At 41.7% G+C, this 16,639-nt stretch overlaps 1 protein-coding gene across 1 annotated transcript in view; it reads right to left on the bottom strand.

The window, feature by feature from the left end:
* Window positions 1–1,393: 1,393 nt before the first annotated feature.
* Window positions 1,394–16,639, bottom strand: part of CREG2 (cellular repressor of E1A stimulated genes 2) — a 33,130-nt gene continuing 17,884 nt past the window's right edge. Inside the window, exon 4 of the mRNA XM_077482651.1 lies at window positions 1,394–7,296. Coding sequence (XP_077338777.1) covers window positions 7,155–7,296 — 142 coding nt within the window. The 3' untranslated portion in view covers window positions 1,394–7,154. The remainder of the gene's footprint in view (window positions 7,297–16,639) is intronic.

A 16,639-nucleotide genomic window follows, 5' to 3' on the forward strand; every position in this document is an offset into this window, starting at 1 on the left:
GCACTATCACTAGACTTCCACTGGTAATTCAGAAAAACATCAGAAATCATACTCACCTTATGTCAACAGCTACTTGTGCAGATACTGTTTTCCAGATTAAAGGGAATATTGCAACTATCCAAACTGTCAAGGCTGTATTTGCAATACTGAAAGATATTACCGCTGCCTGGTCCTTAAAAACAGAAGAAAAACGTAGATACCAGAGCACTATATAGAACAGCGATTTGCTGTGAATTGCAGAAAAATTGAAACCAACTCTCATAATTTTAACAGCAATCTAAAGCAGACCATAAACACTTAGGTTTTATAGTCTAACAGATTCCTCCATCCACACTAAGGCCGCGTACACACGCGGGGACTGTTCGCTCAACTTTGTCCGTCAAACAGTTTCAGCGGACAGTCCGCTCAAAATTAGCATGGACGGACTTGCCCACACACGACGAACGAACAGTCCGCTGAAACCGTGCGCGATGACGTGAACGGCACGTACGACGGGACGAAAAATACGACGTCCTATACACTGCAATGCAAACTTCGGCGTGTAAATCCTTTCTGAGCATGCGCGGAACTTAGTTTGACGAACAAGCCTACACACGAGGGGACTGTTCGCTGAAACAGAGTTTCAGCGGACAGTTTTTCGGAATTTCCGAAAAACTTTGATCAGCAGACTGTCCGCTGAAACTGTCCGCTGAAACTGTCCGCTGAAAGCCCACACACGAGCGGACTGTCCGCCGAAACACTGTTCAGCGGACAAAGTTGAGCGAACAGTCCCCGCGTGTGTACGCAGCCTTAGCAGCATGAATCACCAAATCTCATGCTGCTCATACTGTATTCTGACACGCGCTGCTGGTGGCTGTCAGAATACCTGAATACCTGCTGCATTTAATTGGATGAAGGGACTCCTTGGTTAACAATTTTTGACCCGACTCCTTTGATTTTTCAAATGAAGTATATCGGGTGGGAAGGAGGCAACAGGGCTACCCACAGAGTGATTGCCTTTAGCTAAACTTTAAGGTAAAAAATTCCCATTGTTTGCATCGCCCCACCCTCCCTTTATACATACCTGAATCCTCACTCGATTCAGCGATGTGCCTGTCTGTAGCAGATCTCTCCTCTCTCTTTGCTCACAGAAGCAGCACCGTGAATCATTAACTCCTGCTGCTGTCAATCAAATCACAGGAACAGAGAGCGGAGGGTGGGGCTGAGCATGCTGTGTGTTTCAATAGACACACACAGCCCGGCTTGGGATCAAGACCATATGTCTACCCCATAGCAGGCAGCATGCGATGGGGGCACACAGAGAAGAGAATGAGCCTGGAGTGCTAGCGGAAGTCCCTAGAAGAAAAAATTTGGGGCCGACCTGTGCATTACCATTGCAGAGAGCAGGTAAGTATACCATGTTTATTATTTTATTTAAAAAAAAATTACATTCACAAACTCTTTCACTTGTGTCTATCTGCCTAGAGTTCAGATTTAAATTGGGCTGTGAAACAGAAAATGTAATAAAAATATAAAATGTATCAACTATATTACTAAGACAGTGATAAAAAAAACAACTTACAAAGGTTCTACCATTCCCCATTGTTCACAATTTAAAAACAAAAATATTTTGGCTGCAGCTAGACTTTAACAGCTACAACAAAAGTTAACTGTCAGGACTAATGAATGTCCTTGATATCATTCTAAATAATGTTAAACATACAGTACATTTGGCTTAAACATTCGCTTTGTCTGTTCATATAAAGAGTACAGAGAGAATGGGGGCTGCAGACATACAGTATTTGCAACAATATCAAAGGTACTACATTTCTTTATTTACAATAATACTGTAACATAAATGAGTTGATCGCAACATATAAAAAAAAAAAAAATAATAATAATCTCAGATGGTAAATTTATAATAAACTCACATACTCCTTGTGTCACACCTGAGCTCAATGTTAGCCTTTTATAATGGATATGGTGAGGGCAGAAATTCAGAAACATGCAGATAATTCAAAGGGAAAATATAATACATACACACACATATATATATATATATATATATATATATATATATATATATATATATATATACAGTGAGGCACTGGCTGGAAGGATTGTGACAGTGTGACAGTTTATACTTGTATCTGTCACATAGATGTCTCTCCTTCACATGCATTAGGTTTTCTCTCAGAATTATAAGAGGTTCTGGGTGCTGGAGCTTGGAGGCTTAGTAGAGCTTTGGTTGGGATAAAGCCTACACTCATAGGTCCACATCCTGCCTCGCAGCCAGACTTTATTATTAGTCTCAGGTGTCCACAGGTCCTTAAATGTGAACTAACTGATGCTCAGGACTCTCTCTCTCTCACTCTGCTGTACTAGCCTGTTGCTGTGTGAAAAAGGCTGACTGCTTAAAAAGCACCAAAACAGTGAAAAGGCTGCTTGTTTGTTTTGTGGGACCCATGTGGGGCACCCTGGTATTCAGAAACTGAAATTAATTCAGTTAGTGGCTCTGACGAGCAGATGCTCCATATTATTTATGCTATGAAATTTCTGTACAAAGCCATCCTGTATTAAACTATCTTTGTTTGCTACCTTGCTGGATACGTGAGTGCAGAACAAGCCTGCTTAGAATGTTCCTGGGTGTCCCTGTCTTGTGCATGGTTTACCACTGCCAGTACCAATTGAGCCTGTTCCCCTTACCATTATATATATATATATATATATATATATATATATATATAATATAAAACACAACAAAGCTCTTAATTCACTCGCTGGTCATCTCTCGCCTCGACTACTGCAACTCCCTTCTCATTGGCTTACCTCTACATAGTCTATCACCTCTTCAATCCATCATGAATGCTGCTGCCAGACTCATCCACCTTACCAATTGCTCTGTGTCTGCTACTCCTCTCTGTCAATCCCTCCACTGGCTTCCGCTCGGCCAAAGAATTAAATTCAAAATACTAATAACTACGTACAAAGCCATCCACAATTTTGCCCCCCAGCTACATCACTAGCTTAGCCAATCTACTTGTTCTCTTCGTTCCTCTCAAGACCTCCTGTTCTCTAGGTCCCTCATCACCTCCTCCCATGTGTGCCTCCAGGACTTTTCCAAAGCCTCTCTAATCCTATGGAATGCCCTACCCCAATCTGTCCGCCTATCTCCTACTTTATTAGCTTTTAGGCGATCCCTGAAAACCCTTCTTTTCAGAGAAGCCTATCCTACCCACACCTAACAACTGTATTTTCATTTTCTCCATCAGCTCATCCCCCACAGTTATTACCTTTGTTTCAACTTGACCCTCCCTTCTATATTGTAAGCTCTAACGAGCAGGGCCCTCTGATCCCTCCTGTATTGATTTGTATTGTAAGTGTACTGTCTGCCCTCATGTTGTAAAGCTCTGCGCAAACTGTAAAAATATAATAATATATATATATATCACATCACTGGCTGGTAATGAATTTGAAAAGCTAGTTCGTAAATATATACATATGTTTAAGCAGCCATATTTGTTTCATTACCCATTCAGTTTTCTGCAAAGTAGTAATGCAGAGGGCATGGCAGGGAGTGTGTCCTAGACCTAAATACTTTTGCTAATAGGTGTCCCTCATTCCATCTCAGAACGTTGGGAAGTATGGCTACAGATTCATATATGAAATGCAGTGGTCAAAATATAAAACAGCATACACAAAGTGTACAAGCCATGTAAAAAATTCAGGTAAATTAGGTTTGTAAAAAAACTCAAAATACCCTATAGTTTGCCCTCACAACATAAATGTAAAGTCCAGGCAGTGAACAAAAATATATTCAGTCTTCTGAGCTGAATAATGACCAGTCATTCAACCCAGAGCAATGCAGACATACTATGAATGCAGGGTGTCATGGCCTTGCCCCCCAAAAGTGGCATTAATACTGCGCCTTCAATAGTGTATTAAAGCAGAGAGCAGTGCTGGCATCATCATGTCAGCACTGCTCTCTACATCTCCAAGGACCGCTCATTGCTTAAAAAGAATAGGACCCGACTTACCACGTGACCAGCCAGAAGGCATCTAGAAAAGGTAAGCATATAAAATAAATGATACAAACATACTGAGGATACCTCTATGGGAGAGATAGAATATGAGGTCAGGCAATTGACAAATGTTAGACTTTGGCGACTTGTAACCACTTACCTATTATCTGAACAGACTGACAGTAAGTAAACCTAAACAAGGTGCAAATATAAGTTGGATTTAATAGTGGATTTTGAGATTTCTACATAAGTTAGAGGGGAACTAAGGTGCTGTAGGGGATCAGAGTAGTGGATAACGTGCCATAATGTATGCTGTGCATACTTGCATATTATGGCAAAGGCTCTCCCATGCAGCAGTTCTACAAATAATTTTCAATTCTTTTTAAAACATACAGGGTGTCACATGAAAGTTCCATACAGAACAGTTTCTTGCTGCTTAAAGTTAAACGTTCAGGGAAAGTTTGAATTTGACACATCTAGGAAGATTAACAAAGCAGATTATGTCTGTTTTAGTGTTAATATGGGTGTAGAGGCAGCTCTTTAAATAGGAAAATTAGGCAGTCCCCTAAGGCCTCGTGCTCACAGGGGTCTCACGGCCCACCCCACCACCATGCAACAAATTAATAAACTGGTGTGTGCAATTTTTATTAATTTATCACTGAAAGCACTAATTAAGCAGGCATATACTGTAGAAATTGGTAGATTTTTCAGCATTTACCAGACTTTGTTAATCCCTCCCCAGCACGTTAAACTATGCTCTGGAAGATGACAGTTGGAGAGTGACCATTAGAGTCTTATTGATGGAAGATGATCAAGATAAAACAGTTCCTTTAAAAAAAAAAAGAATACATGATATTTTTATAGTAATTGTATCGCATATTAAAAATACAATATTGTAGTCATTGAATTCATATGTTGTTATCAACTTGCTATTATAGTTTAAGAGAAAAGCCATTGACATTTTTAAATAAGGGTCATTTTTTAGAGCTTTCCTAGAGGCTCTGAAGGTTGGATGAATACTCTGGGGGAATTTATTAAAGCTGAAGCAGACATAATCTACAGCAGATTTGCATAGTAACCAATCAGCTTCTATCTTCTGCCTGTTCAGTTAAAATATTTTTTATTACTACTCCTCTCTCCCACCAACGTCTAATCCCTGCTACTAGTTATTTTTTCCTTTTACCTTGTGATGCCAGATATGCTCACATATATTGTCCCTCGCTGGCACCAGGGATGGGGGAGAAGATGCATGGCATATTCAGCAAACGGAGCACAAGATCGATGATGTCACCCTCTTCTGGATCCTAAGAGGACTCTGATACTGGACATCCAGTAAGAAGCACTAATGTGGACACCCGAAGAAGGACCCAAGCAAGAAGTAAACAGAAAATGAGAAGGCAGGCTGTGGAGCCATGTGAATGCAGCTAAACCACTTCAGCCCCTGCCCAATTCTGACACTTCTCACACATATGTAAAAAAACCTTTTTTTGCTAGAAAATTACTTAGACCCTCCCAAATATTAGATGCCAAACATGTCACGCTTTAAAGCGCATGCCCATGGAATGGCAACAAACTATTATACATTAAATTATCAATGGGGACGCATTAAAAAGCCTTTTTAGGTTACCACTTTAGATTTATACAGAAGGTCTGGAGCTAGAATTATTGCTCTCACTCTAAAGGTTGCAGTAATAGTTTACATGTGTGGTGTCACTGCAGTTTATGTACGTGTGCGGAACCAATGCGTGCGCTTGCTTTAGCGCACAAGCACAAGGCCACTTCAAAAACATTTTTATTTTATTTTTTATTTTTATACGGTCACTTTAAAAAAAAAATCAACTTTATTGCTATCATCAGGGATGAACAAAATCCCTGGTGATAGTATGGGCACTGACAGATGCTCTTTGCTGAGAGATCCTGGGTCTATTGGACCCCAGATCTCTCTTCTGCCGTTAAAAGCATCAGATCAAACCAAGATCGGTTTGAGCTGATGCTTTCACAAGTGGGTAATGGCCTGTTTGCATTAGACCAAAACCGGAAGTGACAAAATACTCACTGCTTCTGGTTTCTTAGACCATAGAGATGTTCGGGAATGTTCCAGTCCTTGGTCATCTCTCTGGTCAGGCCCAGGATCTCTGATGGTATGGGAGAGCCCCGGAAGGGGGCGGGAGCGGGAAAACCCCCTTCCACCACCTGTAAAAGTGATCCCACGGCTAATTAGCTGCTAGGATTGCTTTTACATTACAGAGCATCAGCCAAAAAAAGATACCAAGATGATGCCTGTAGCTGCAGGCACGATCCCAGTATAACCCCTTCAACCTGGCAATGTACGGGTACATCATGGAGGCTGATGTCGTTAAGGCAAGTAAAAAAGGGCATTTAGATAGGGATTTTGTTTTTTTGATCCAGCGATCAGAAAAATTATCCTGGAGTGGGGCTTTAAGCTGTAAAAATGAAAGATAGAAGCTGACTGGTTACCATACACTGCTGTTCCAGACTCTGCTCCAGATTTAACAAATTCCCCTCTGTGTATACTCAGACATGCCAACATTGTAGCAACATCCTATAGTCTCAGAAGATAAACATGATAATACAAATTGAGTTACAAACAATCTTATTTTCTACTCTGGATTAACCATTTCCAATTAACTGACAGATTTCTATTGTGCAAAATTGGCTGATAGTCCAAAGATTTATTACCCAGCTGGTCAAACTGAAACTAGAAAATAGAACAAAGCCATCTTCTCGTGTGTGTCCAGCATTAGATGAAATGGGACCAGATAAAACAATCTGTCCTTAGCATATCTACTTCCATAGATATCTTAAACCTGCTCACAAAAAAATACATTGGCTTGCCTGTCAGTTTTGAAGGCTTCTAACATAACTTGTAAAATACCAGTATTTTTTTGACATCATTTAACAATATTCACAATTTTAAATATATACACCACCATAACCAAATACTTGTAGTAAAACTGCCTGAAATATAACACTATCTACAGCTTATTGTACTTTGCATGTAACAGCCTGTCAACAGTAGTCTTGGTAAGCAAAAGGAAGTCAGCATTATGCTTCTAATTAATGATATTCCAAAAAATTTCCAGCGAGCGGGGTTATACTCCATGCTGTGTAAGAAGAGTAATCGAATCTAGATCAGTTTGGGTTTACTTTGTAGTAATCTTCCAGCGAAAGGTTGTGCATTCCCCCATAGCAGTCTGTGACATAGATATGTTCTGCCATTAGCTTCATTAATAGGCAGTTGTAATCCTGAGAACACTTCTGCATTTCAGGATGTCTGAAAAAGAAACAAAAGGAAACGGGACTTTGTTACAGCTAGGATGAATGTTAAAAGAGACGTTCGTTTTTTTTTTGTTTTGTTTTTTATTATACTTACCTAGGTGGATGCAGAAAGGGTCTGATGCTGCATCTGGCCTCTGCCAGCTCTAATGCTGGTCATACACCATACGAAAAATTGTCCGAAATTCGGTCATTTGGCCAGTTCGTTTGTTTTTGGCCAGTTAACGAGCACAAAATCGCAAATCAATGTGGCGTTTTTGGGCCTAAAAAAAACAAAGGACAAATTTGGAAATGTTCTGCCGAATTGAAAGATTAATGTGCTTCCCGTCCAAACTGTTTGCCCTAGGTATATGTAAAAAAAAAAAGGGATTCATTTATGTCCACTGGACGATTTATCGGTCATTACATGATGGCACTATTATTTGCTCTCATGGCCGAATGTTTGTTATTTCGAAAACTGGTTCAGCCGATTTTTCCTATAGTGTATGGCCAGCATAAGACTGAGATTCGAGCAATGAAAGACCGCTGGATGCTTAGTTCTCAGAGCTCCCTGAGCAGAGAGCTGGTGTCTGTCAATCAGCGGCTCTCTGCTCTGACCCCCCATGCTCACTGGAGAGCTGGGCTGTGGAGGGGGCAGGAGAGGCTGAGCCAGGTGGCGATCCATGAATGTGGGCAGATCCCGACTTTATTGTCACAATCATGCCCCAGCCTGAACTGGCTCTGTGACGCCAGCCAATAGCGGGCTTCAGCCCAACGTCTGCTGAAAACAGGTCACAGGAGTGCAGTATGAACTTTGACTGTAATTCTCCTTCAGCCCGGGTTCACACTGTAACGAACACAAACATTGCATGTGATTCGCACCCACACTGCAGTGCCGATCACATGCAATGTCTGTGAAGTGCAATTCAGCCATATAGATGTATGGCTGAACTAACATTGGATTTGCAGAAAAAAGGTCCAGGGACTTTTTTTTTACCCCGCACTGGAATCGGATCGCATGAATGTTCTCACATATGCGATCAGATTCCTGTCCGAAAATTTCCAAATTTGTCCTTTGTTTTTTTTATGCCCAAAAACGCCCCATTGATTTTCGATTTTGTGCCCATTAACTGGCCAAAAACATGGGGATAAATCTTTCTGGGGCTGAAGTGGTCTGTTACTGGGCAGATCACCAGGTGAAAACAGAGGAAGGTAAGCCTCAAAAAACTTTGAGGCCAACACATCTAATGATTGGTAATCTGTAATATATTACATTTTTGTTTTTGGATTTAATGCCGCTTTAACGTGAACAGTGCTTTACATTATTATCAGGAAGCAGATCCTGAGTAGGTCATGCAAAAATGGCTGCACCCATGTACATACTGTAAATAATTCAAATACATATAACCAAGGTTTACATCATTCCTTTTGTATGTTAAAAAAAAACAGCTAAGACTATACATTCCTTTAGGTTATGAAATTATAGACTTCATAAAACTAAAAAACAATACTGGTTTCAAATGAAAAAATATTCAGTCTCATTGATAGTGATGATCAGCACAAATATTTAGCTGCTTATATCATACCCCCCAACCGTCCCGGATTTGCCGGGAACGTCACAGGATTTGAAGTAAATCCCAGAGTCCCAGCGAACAAAGTCTGAGTCTTTGAACGGAGCAAGTTCCAGCGCTTGGCTCCAGGGACTTGCCCAGCAGGTGTGTACTACTCTGGGCACCAGTAGCAGCTGCCTGCGGCTTGTGCGCGGTGTCTGGGGTCCAGCAAGCCGCATCCACTGCTCTTCATGGCAGCCGGCATCTCTCGCCGTCAGCTGCCTGTCCAGGTCACTGCAGAGCCACATGAACCTGCCCCCTCCTCCTCGGCTCTGATGTGTCTGACGTGTGCTCATAGTGACCATGTCCTTATCCCAGAACAGCCTTTACAAGCCATGGGTTACTCTTAGTAGTCAGCCTAAGCCTTTCCCGGTGCTGTAGAACTACATATCCCAACACATCCAGGCTAGGAAATTGATGTAACTGCATAACGCAGCATGATCAGACTAGAAAGCTTAGGTCTCACTGGGAAAATGACATTGCTACAACTTCTGTGTCCAGAAGAACAGCCGTTACAAGCCATGGGTTTCTTAGTAGTCAACCTTTGCCTTTCCTGGTGCTGTAGAACTACATATCTCAGTACAACCAGGCTAGGTAAAATATGTCTTTCATTAGGCATTACGTTCTTCTAGAACTACATATCCAGCATGTAGAAACTAAGCAAACTTTGCATCTCCCTGTAATTCTTCAACTACTGTAGAACTACATATCTCAGCATAGCCAGGCTAGAAAATCTGTGTCTCTTACCATATAGCCTTTGTCTTTACCTTTGCTGCAGAATCACATATGTCAGCTAGCAACATACAGTATGTATTTCCCCAATTGTCTCCAGCTGCTGAAAAGCTACATATGCCAGGAAAACTTTAAAATAACATATGTCTTTTATTAGACATCCCATTGATTTTTGTCAGATGTAGAATTATATATCCTGGCATAAACAGGCTAAGCAATATAGATCTCTAATTAGCAATCTGTGCCTTTCCTGGTGCAATAGAACTACACATCCCAGCATCTATGTCTAATGAAAGTTTCATGTTTCTCCCACTAGAGAGGTCTAGCCTCTAAGTGCTGTAGAACTACATATCCCAGCATGTCCAGAAAAAGCAACCTATGTATTCCCATTCATTTTTCCAGCTGCTAAAGAACTAAATATTCCAAAACAGACTTTATATAAAACATAGGTCTCGTACTATGGAGCCTGTGGATTTCTTGCTATTGTAGAACTACATATCCCGGGATAGTCAGGCTTATCAGTGTAGATCTCTCATTGACATTCTTTCCTTTTTATGTTGTTGTAGAACTACATATCTCAACAACCCAAAAAATGTAAAAAAAAAAAATATTTTCTCTCCCTCTAGGGAGGTCTCCAGGTACTGTAGAACTACATATCTCAGCAGAAAAAGACTAGACAATGGGGTTGGTTTATTAAAACGGGAGAGTGCAAAGTCTGGGGCAGTTGTGCATAACAGCCAATCAGCTTATAACTTCAGCTTGTTCAGTTAAGCTTTGACAAAGAAATCTGGAAGCTGATTGGTTTCTATACAGAACTGCACCAGATTTTGCACTCTCCAGTTTTAGTAAATCAACCTCAATGTGTATCTCTCACTAGGCAACTTATGTCTGTCCCATGACTGCCTCATATACCAGCATCCAGGAAACAAGGGCTTGTTCTTTTTTTTTTTTTTGCTTTATGCGTCTTTTATCCTTCAATAATTTTCTTATTATAAGGTTCAAGTCTTACACAACATTTTTTTCAAAGATGAGGAATTGTGATTTTCCCACATTGGTTACTTGGTTATGTTTTCTTCTCAGGAAATGCTATTTTACGTTCACTTGGAATGGTTCCATTTTCTGATGTCTTCAACAGAGACCTCATAGAAACTCAGCACAGAATCTCACAAGGCCACACTTTTTGTGATTTCCCTTCACTTCCTGTCCTATAGCCATAGCAGGAAAGTGAAAAGAAAACCCTTCAAAATGAACTGAACATACACTGGCATGTTCCAAAATGCATAGCTCTTTCCTCCTCATTAGTCCTTCATATTGGCCTGATCTATATAGTTGTATATAAAATCCACTATTTGTCTTTCAAAGTGTTTCCCAGTACTAAACATTTCATCCAATTTCTAAATTATTGCATTTGTAAATTTGAAAAAGGCCAGTACAAAGGAATATTAATCGTAACAAAAAAAGCACTTGTGGGTCCTTTTCTGTGTAATTTTCTTTTAACCACTTCAGCACCGGCGTATTGTAATATGACGCCCGCAGATGGGATCTCCCATCCTGGGCGGGCGTCATATGACATCCTCTCATTCCCGGCCATCTAGGGGGCACCTGCGCGTCTGCGGCGTCGCTCGGGACCCAGTGCGTGTGCGCGGCAGCCGCAATGTCCGCCGGGCACCTGCGATTGGTCGGGAACACAGCAGGACCGTGGATGTGTGTATGTAAACACACAGATCCACGTGCTGTCATAGCAGAGGAGACCGATGGTGTGTTCCCAGTACAGAGGAACACCGATCGGTCTCATCCCCTTGCGAGTCCCCTCCCCCCACATTTAGAATCACTCCCAGGGAAAATAATTAACCCCTGCAACACCCCCTAGTGTTAACCCCTTCCAAGCCAGTCACATTTACACAGTAGTCAGTGCAATTCTATAGCACCGCTCACTGTGTAAATGTGAATGGTGCCAAAAATGTGTCAAAAGTGTCCGATGTGTCCGCCATAATGTCACAGTCATGAAAAAAAATCGCAGATTGCCACCATTACTAGTAAAAAAAAAAAAAAAATGCCATAAATCTATCCCCAATTTTGTAGATGCTATAACTTTTGCACTAACCAATCAATATACACTTATTGTGATTTTTTTAATCAAAAATATGAAGAAGAATACGTATTGGCCTAAACTGAGGAAAACATATATATTTTTTTAAAATGGGATATTTATTAAAGCAAAAAGTAAAAAACATTGTGTTTTTTTTTAAAAAAGTGTCGCTCTTCTTTTGTTTATAGCGCAAAAAATAAAACCCGCAGAGGTGATCAAATACCACCAAAAGAAAGCTCTATTTGTGGGGAAAAAAGCGACGCAGTGCTGAATCGCAAAAAGTGCTCTGATAAGGAAGGGAGTCAAATCCTCTGGGGCTGAAGTGGTTAAGTTTAACTTTTTAAGGTTAACTTTTTCTAATAGGTGTCCCTCATTCCCATCTCAAAAAGTTGCTTATATAACTGGTTTTGACATTTTCTAAAAAACTTTAGTGAGAATCACTGACATATGCAGAACTTCGCAATAATGCCCTTAAGACAGAACGCTTTTCAGTTTCAGCATTTTTTGTTGCTGGGAAGTACACTATAATCTACAATACACAAAAGATACACTTATTTTTTAAATCAGAACCAAAAAGTATAGGGGGTTAGAGACTTTACAGGTGTTATATGAATATTGGAAATTCAGCTATAAATACTGCTGCTTAAAGAGGAACTCCAGCCGTTTTTGTGTTTTTTAAGAGTCAGCAGCAGCTGCAAAAAATGTAGCTGCTGACTTTTAATAAATACACTCCCTTCTCTCCATCTGCTCTCCTCTGCGCCAGCATCTCAACTGGGGGCACCCAGCTGTGACGGCTTGTGGCTTCAGAGACGGGTGCCCACTACATATGTGCGAGTCGTGCTGCGTCTCCTGAATGGTCAGGCAGTCTACTGGGATCAGAGCCGTGTCACCAGAAGACTGCAGGGTGGAAGAGGAGAACTTCTAGTTTGGATTGCCTTGGTCATCCGAGTGGGGGTGGGAGTGAATACCTCTCAAAACTAGATATCCTCTCCCCTCCAAAAAAAATGACCTGCCAAATGTGGCAGGGGAAGAGTACTTAAAGAGGAACTTCCCCTTTTGGGTGGAACGTTGCTTTAAGTTTCTACTGACTGAATGTTAAAACTCAGTTCCATAAAAAGTGTTTACTTAAAGTAGAAATTAAACATTTCTAATATAACTTCCCCTAAAGTAGAGCCTCCTAACAATTTCTGAAAAAAAACATGTTGCACATAGGAACTTACAAAATCTTGCCTTCTTGCACATTGTATCAATTACTTCCCTTCTTAAAGGCCTACAGCCAAATTATAACACATGTAGCATTCCTTTTTTTTTTATAAATTAGTTTTATTGAAAACGTTTGAGTTATAGGTACAAAACAGAGCCATTGGGGTATACCCCGGCTAACAGGTCCATACGGAACCGTTCACTGCTAGAACATGGGGGAGCGTCATCTGCCAGAGGATCATATAAGTAAAAGTGCTTTTACTGTCCCCTAGACTGGTTAACCCAAAAAGTGTTTAGGATTCCAGAGTTTGAGAACTTCACCCTAAAGGGGAAGTTCCACTTTATGTAATCCACTTCCCCCCCCTCCCCCTGGTCTACATTTGACAAATAATATTTTGTTAGGGGGGAGCGAGTACCTGGTATTGACAGTTACCTGCTCCCAGTGCTGGCCCAAGACATTGTGCTGCCTGGTACCAAGAATGAAATGACGCCCCCGCCCCCAAGAAAAAATAAAAATCACGCCCACCAAAATGCCCCCACATCCAATTATTTATATCATGATAACTAAAGTGGACCTGTCATATATGTATAAAGAGGAACTGTTATGGTTGTTTACATGTATAGGAGTATAAAAAGGACCTATTATGGCTCTATTCATGTATAGGGGTAGAAAGAGGACCTGTCATGGCACTATATGTGCATATATACGTATAAAGAAGACCTGTCATGGCACTATACGTGTATATTTAAGTATAAAGAGGACCTGTCATGGCTCTATACATGTAAAGTAGAATAAAGAGGACCTGTCATGGCTCAATACATTTATACAGGAGTATAAAGAGGACCTGTCGTTGCTCTATACATGTATGTAGGCGTATAAAGAGGACTTGTCATGGCTCTATACATGTGTATAGGAGTGGAAAAGGACATGTCATGGCTCAATACATGTATGTAGGAATATAAAAAGGACCTGTTATGGCTCTATTCATGCATAGGAGTATAAAGTGGACCGATCATGGCATTATACATGTATATAGAAGTATAAAGAGGACCTGCTATGGCTCTATTCATGTATAGGAGTATAAAGAGGAGCATTCATGGCATTTTACGTATATATATATATAAGTATAAAGAGGACCTGTCATGGCTCTATACATGTATGTAGGAGTATAAAGAGGACCGGTCATGGCACTATACATGTATGTAGGAGTATGAGGAGGACCTGTCATGGCTCTATACATTATATATGGTGGAATATCTGCGCTAAACCCTCTAACATATGTGCATATACTTATATTTAAAAATATGTGTGTTGGTAAAAAGCGGTGAAACTAAATTAAAGCGGGAGTCCACCGGGACTCCGCGTTTTTTTTTTTTTTTAAAAGCCAGCAGCTACAAATACTGCAGCTGCTGACTTTTAAATAGTGATACTTACCTGTCCAGCGCGCCCGCGATGTCGGCACCCGAAGCCGATCGCTCGCTCGTCTATCGGGTCCTGCCGCCGCCATCTTGGGTATGGGAATCCCATACCCAATACACGTTTTGCGTTTTTTTTTTTTTAAGCAAACATATGTAGAAGAATACATATTGGCCTAAACTGATGAAGACATTTTTATTTTTATCTTTTTTGGATGTTTATTATAGCAAAAAGTAAAAAAAAAAAAAATTATATATTTTTTTTTTCAAAATTGTCACTATTTTTGTTTATAGCACAAAAAATAAAAGCCACAGAGGTGACCAAGTACCACCAAAAGAAAGCTCTATTTGTGGGAAAAAAATCAATCTGCAATATGTGGCAGGTGACGTTGTTTGGGTGCAGCATCACACGACCGCGCAATTGTCAGTTAAATCGACGCAGTGCTGTATTGCAAAAAAAAAATAAAATGATTGAAATGCAATATTTCTATTATTACATTGTTATATAAGATAAAATAGTTCAACTCACCATTATGCAGAATCAGTGGGAGCCGTGAGTGTGTCACTTGCCAGCGTCACCTGCCTTCAGATGCGGATTGTCACTTGCCACAACGTCACCTACCACACATTGCGGATTGTCACATGCCACCACGTCACCTGCCACACATTGTGGATTGTCACTTGCCACAATGTCACATATTGTGGATTGTCACTTGCCATGATGCCACCTGCCGCACATTGTGGATTGTCACTTGCCACGATGTCACACATTGCGGACTGTCACTTGCCACGACTCTACCTGCTACACATTGCAGATTGTCACTTGCCACACATTGTGGATTGTCACTTGCCATGACATTACCTGCCACACATTGCGGATTGTCACTTGCCACAATGTGGATTGTCACTTGCCACCAAGTCACCTGCCACACATTGCGGATTGTCACTTGCCACGATGTCGCACATTGTGGATTGTCACTTGCCACAACGTCACCTGCCACACATTGCGGATTGTCACTTGGCACGATGTCACACATTGCGGATTGCCACTTGCCATGACGCCACCTGCCACACATTGCAGATTGTCACTTGCCACAACGCAACCTGCCACACATTGCGGATTGTCACGTGCCACAATGTCACCTGCCACACATTGCGGATTGTCACTTGCCACAATGTCACCTGCCACACATTGCGGAATGTCACTTGCCACGATGTCGCACATTGTGGATTGTCACTTGCCACGACGTCACCTGCCACACATTGCGGATTGTCACTTGCCACGATGTCACACATTGCGAATTGTCACTTGCCATGACGCCACCTGCCACACATTGCAGATTGTCACTTGCCACAACGCAACCTGCCACACATTGCGGATTGTCACGTGCCACAATGTCACCTGCCACACATTGCGGATTGTCACTTGCCACAATGTCACCTGCCACACACTGCGGATTGTTACTTGCCACGATGTCACACATTGCGGATTGTCACTTACCATGACGCCACCTGCTACACTTTGCGGATTGTCACTTGCCACAATGTCACCTGCCACACATTGTGGATTGTCACTTGCCACAATGTCACACATTGCGGATTGTCACTTGCCACAATGTCACAAATTGCACATTGTCACTTGCCATGATGCCACCTGCCACACATGGCAGATTGTTACTTGCCACAATGCCAACTGCCACACATTGTGGATTGTGCCTTGCCACAATGTCACACTTTGCGAATTGTCACTTGCCACGACGTCACCTGGTAGACTTTGCGGATTCTCACTTGCTATGATGTCACCTGCCACACATTGTGGATTGTCACTTGCCACGACATCCCCCGCCACACATTGTGGATTGTCACTTGCCATGATGTCACCTGCCACACATTGTGGATTGTCACTTGCCACGACGTCACCCGCCACACATTGTGGATTGTCACTTGCCACGATGTCACACATTGCAGATTGTCACTTGCCATGATGCCACCTGCCACACATTGCGGATTGTCACTTGCCACGCCACCTGCTACTGTCACTTCCCCTGTTCTCCCGCACGCTCCTGTACTCCATCGGATAGTGTCCTCCATGTACTGTGCAGGCACAGCACTTGCGCAGTATGGAGGACAAAGGAGACGCCGAAAGTCTCTGAACATGAACAACGGGAGGGCATTGCACAGGTGCCGCCCATGTAGAGCTGATACTTGGAGCCTTTCGGCATCTCCTTTGTCCTCCGTACTGTGCAAGCGCTGCACCTGTGCACCTTTGCAGTACAGGGCGGACGCTATCCAATGGGGGACCTGAACACCGG

Source organism: Lithobates pipiens, unplaced genomic scaffold (genome assembly GCF_037356315.1).
Source record: "Lithobates pipiens isolate NorthernLeopardFrog02 unplaced genomic scaffold, aLitPip1_a1.2 Scaffold_16, whole genome shotgun sequence".
NCBI classification, from domain to species: Eukaryota; Metazoa; Chordata; class Amphibia; order Anura; family Ranidae; genus Lithobates; species Lithobates pipiens.